The following is a 4,333-nucleotide window of genomic DNA, read 5'->3' as shown; positions in this document are numbered from 1 at the left end:
TCAATCGCCACACTGCCACCGCCTGGCCGGAACATCATTGCAGGGATTCTTTCATAGCCGAGAAGCTGTTTCGCCTTCCAAGCCTCGACCAGGACGTCCGACCATCAGCTAACACCCTCCCACAAGGGAGGTTGGCGTGCCCACCCTCTCTAAGGAGTGGTTCCCATTTTATCTACTCGCCGAAGCTTTCGAATCGCTGGGTGGACGATGAGCTGGGGACAACAGGCTGGCTGCTCACACCAGCACGGGGCTCGAACTAACACAGTTCAGATGTTAAGACAGTGGGATATACCCACTGTGCCACCACTCCCCAGATTCTTCACTTAATCTAGTTTTCTCAACATTTGAGTTTTAACCAGCCATAAAACACCCTCCAGGGTCTAAATTCTTCTTCCGCCTTTGGTCTTAAAGGTGCCACTGGACTCAAACATTGTTCTGCGGCTTCAGACCAACATGGCTACCCACCTGGATCTACCATGAAACGTTTTGTCGGCTTGGTCAGATCAGGAAAGGGGAGGTGCTGTGGCTCAGTGGTGGGTTGTCTACTTGGCGTGCAGAAGGTCCCCGGTTCAATCCTTGGCATCTCCAGTTCAAAGGACCTGGCAGGAGGTGATGGGAAAGACCTCTGCCTGAGACCCTGGAGAGCTGTAAAGAGGGAGCTGTGGCTCAGTGGTGGGTGTGCAGAAGGTCCCAGGTTCAATCCCCGGCATCTCCAGTTCAAAGGACCAAGCAGTAGGTGATGCGAAAGACCTCTCTGGCTGAGACCCTGGAGAGCCACTGCCGGTCTGACCCTGACAGTACTGACCCTGATGGACCAAGTGTCTGATTCGGTATAAGGCAGATTCATGTGTTCAAATAGTTATTAGACTAGTAAGAAGGAGCTCTCTAGGAGGAACTGGGAAATTCTTAGTCATCATAAACCAGTGCAATATCACAGTATACAATTTCACAGAAAGCAAGCAAGGACTGTATAAATAACGCAGACCACAATTACTCAAAAGTCATGCAAAAAAAGAGGTAGTTTATATAAGAATAACAGAGGACCGCATATATCAGTAAAATAAATTTGCGTCGTACAATGAAAAAAGCATTTACAGGAGAAAGCGTCTACTAGAGAAAGGGGGCAGGAGCCCCCAGAAGCCCCACCGTAGCTATGGGCCTGGTGCCTTTGCTACTCCATGGCTTCTGGGAGTTGTAGGCACAGCCTAACCTACTGCTAGCCAGGCTCCCTGGGCCTAGTAGGCCTCTGGTGGCACAGCCCAGATCATGACAGGAGGAATGGGCATTCTGGCCATGAGGATCACCCTCACTGCTGCCCAGGGTGGTGCTTATGCACGGGAAGCCCCCCGGATCGCTGCCTGCCTCTTGCCTGACTTCCGGCTGTGGAGGAGCAGGCAGCGGTCCCTGTAACCGCCAAACCCGCTTCTGTGCCGGATAACACAGCTTTTCCCACGTACGCGTCACAGCATACCACCCACCTGCCTCTCCTAACGTTAGCGGCCTTTAAAGTCCGAAATCTGAAAAAGATCTGGGGGGGGGGGGGGGGAATCAATTAAAGTCGTGTTTGCTTTTGTGTCTCTCACTCTCTTCCTCCGTTTCCAGATTCCTTTTCCCCAAGTTCCTGGACCAGTGTTCACAAGGTAAGTCCTCTTTGAAAAATGTCCTGCAAGGATTAAGTCCTGTAAGTCTTTGAGGTGACCTGTGGGAGGTTGCTCCTAAGGGGGCATCCTTTTATCTGCCCAGATGTTGCACTGTTCAAGGAAGAACTCAGCGGGTCTAGGCAGGGCGGGAAGTTGGCTTTAATATCCTTCGTTTTCCTGCCTGTAAAACGGAGCAGTGAGAGGCAACCGTGGGCACAGCACAGTTTAAGGCAGTCTGAAAACATGACAAGGTCAGCCCAGGAGTGAACATAGGAAGAACCCTGCTGGATCAGACCAGTGGTCCCTCTAGTCCAGCATCCTGTCTCACACAGGGGCCAGCCAGTTCCTCTGGAGGGCCAACAACAGGGCAGAGAGGCCAAGGCCTTCCCCTTATAAGAACATCAGAAGAGCCCTGCTGGATCAGACCAGTGGTCCATCTAGTCCAGCATCCTGTCTCACACAGGGGCCAGCCAGTTCCTCTGGAGGTCCAACAGGGCACATAGGGGCCAAGGCCTTCCCCTGATGTTAGCTTCAAGGGGGCATTGGAGAAACATACAGAGCAGAGGTCCATCAGTGGCTATTAGCCACAAGGTATAGACCCGAGTACCGCATGACAGAGTGAGCTCCCGTCTCCGGCCCCAGCTCCTGCCAACCTAGCAGTTCGAAAGCAAGAAATTGCAAGTAGATAAATAGGTACCCCTTCGGTGGGAAGGTAACAGCGTTCTGTGCGCCTTGGCATCTAGTCATGCCGGCCACGTGACCATGGAGAAGTCTTCGGACAGCGCTGGCTCTTCGGCTTGGAAACAGAGATGAGTACCGCATCCCTAGAGTTGGATTCGAGCAAGGGAGACCTTTACCTTTACTATAGATAGAACACCATGCTCTCTAGGTGCTTGGGGGGGGGGCACAGTGGGAAGGCTTCTGGAGTTCTGGCCCCGCTAGTGGACCTCCTGATGGCCCCCTGGGTTTTGGCCACTGTGACGCAGAGTGTTGGGCTGGATGGGCCATTGGCCTGATCCCGCATGGTTTTTCTTATGTTGCCTCTTGGCACTAGGATTCAGAGTTCTACTGCCTCTGAAGGCGGGGGATCCCTTTAGACACCATGCGTTTAGGAGAATACATGGCGACGAGAACAGCCTTCGTGCAGTTTACGGAAATTGCTGCAATAGCAAAATTTACTTTTCATGCTTATACTTACAAAGTCAGTTCAGATTTTTTTTAAAGCCACTGCACAGTTGCAAGGATTGTTACCAGTGTTCCCTCTAAGCAGAGTAAGTGTGAGCTAGCTCACAGTTCTTTAGCCTCCGGCTAATACATTTTTGTCTCAGCTCGGGAAGGAGGGCTCCAGAGCAAACTAATTTATGCAGCAGCCTAATCCCTCGCTCACAACTTTAAGGCCAGTAGCTCACAAAGTAGAATTTTTGCTCACGAGACTCCACAGCTTAGAGGGAGCATTGATTGTTACCAGGGGTCATTTCGTAGAAAAAGATTTGCAGGGGCTCATTAGCATAACTCATTAGCATTACTTATTTCCATATGCCACGCCCCTGACATAACCAGAAGTGTGTCAGAAGGCAACACCCACCGCTCAGGCTCCACTGGACTGTTTTGGATTGCTATCTATTGGGGGGGGGGCGGAATGTGCAGATCTGTCCTTGCAGAGGAGGGAGAGCTTGTTGGGGGGGCTCTGCAACTTACCTGGCTGCTTCTTGCTCTGACTGAGGGCTGCTGGGAGCAGGGGGCGGGGCTTGTTGCATGTGCCCACCCCCTGGGCTCTTTACTGCCGGAGCTCCGCTCCTGCGCGCTCCCACAGGAAATGACCCCTGATTGTTACCTTTAAAAAGGAAAAGCTGGGGTGGGGTGGGGTGGGGCAGGGGCAGAGGAGGCTAGAAGAAATGTGCGGCTCTCCTGGCAGCCCCACCCTAAGAAGGGTGTATTGACGCTGCTGAGTTTTAAGGAGGGAAGATCACCGCTCCTGTCCTCACGCAGGTCTGGTGAGCAACGTGGTCTTCACGAGCCAGACGGCCGAGCAGAGGAACCTGCTGCTGGTCCAGCTCCAGCACCTGATCCGAGCCGCGAACCCCGCCGTCGCCTTCGTCCTGGCGGAAAACGGGGTGGTGACGAGGTAACGTTTGTTTGTTTGACTTGTATCCCGCCCTCCCTGCAAAGCAGTCTCAGGGCGGCTTACAAACTGTATGAAAACATTAAAACAAGAAGACCGCTAAACATTGAAAAATGCAGACAATACTGATGTGTAGAACAAAAGTGTTAAAGTTCTTGATGGGATCTAGCTAAAACAGTAAGTAAAATAAAAGATAATGCCTTCTCAAAAATCATTTAATGACACATTAATTGATACAGAATTGCATCACAGGATCTTACAACGGCAAGCTGTGCTCACTAGTATAGACCACGGTCTGCTAATCATCGATCCTGGTAACTTTGTGGACCGTTCTGAAGCCTTCCTTTCTCCCTGGCTAGGAACGAAGATATTGAACTGATCCTTTCTGAAAGCAGTTTTTCAAATCCAATGATGCTGACCACCCGCTATTTAACGTATCCTGGCTGGTAAGTTAACTTCCTTCTTTTTTTTTGCAAAATATTGCAGTTTTTGTTGGCACGTCTGTTAAGCAGCACCATTAAACTCCCCCCCCCCCCCGCCCCATTCCCCCCCCCTGCATACAAGAACTCTT

The 4,333-nt window shown here is 51.4% G+C and overlaps 1 protein-coding gene across 1 annotated transcript in view; it reads left to right on the top strand.

The window, feature by feature from the left end:
* The window catches only part of LOC107114773 (chromosome unknown open reading frame, human C20orf194), a 146,045-nt gene that overhangs the window by 121,484 nt on the left and 20,228 nt on the right, over window positions 1-4,333 (top strand). Inside the window, exons 28-30 of the mRNA XM_015416363.1 lie at window positions 1,603-1,640; window positions 3,630-3,765; window positions 4,122-4,208. Of these exons, the coding sequence (XP_015271849.1) occupies window positions 1,603-1,640; window positions 3,630-3,765; window positions 4,122-4,208 (261 nt within the window). The remainder of the gene's footprint in view (window positions 1-1,602; window positions 1,641-3,629; window positions 3,766-4,121; window positions 4,209-4,333) is intronic.

Source organism: Gekko japonicus, unplaced genomic scaffold (genome assembly GCF_001447785.1).
Source record: "Gekko japonicus isolate JY-2015 unplaced genomic scaffold, Gekko_japonicus_V1.1 scaffold1256, whole genome shotgun sequence".
NCBI classification, from domain to species: domain Eukaryota; kingdom Metazoa; phylum Chordata; class Lepidosauria; order Squamata; family Gekkonidae; genus Gekko; species Gekko japonicus.
This window is presented reverse-complemented; position numbering and strand designations above follow the sequence as displayed.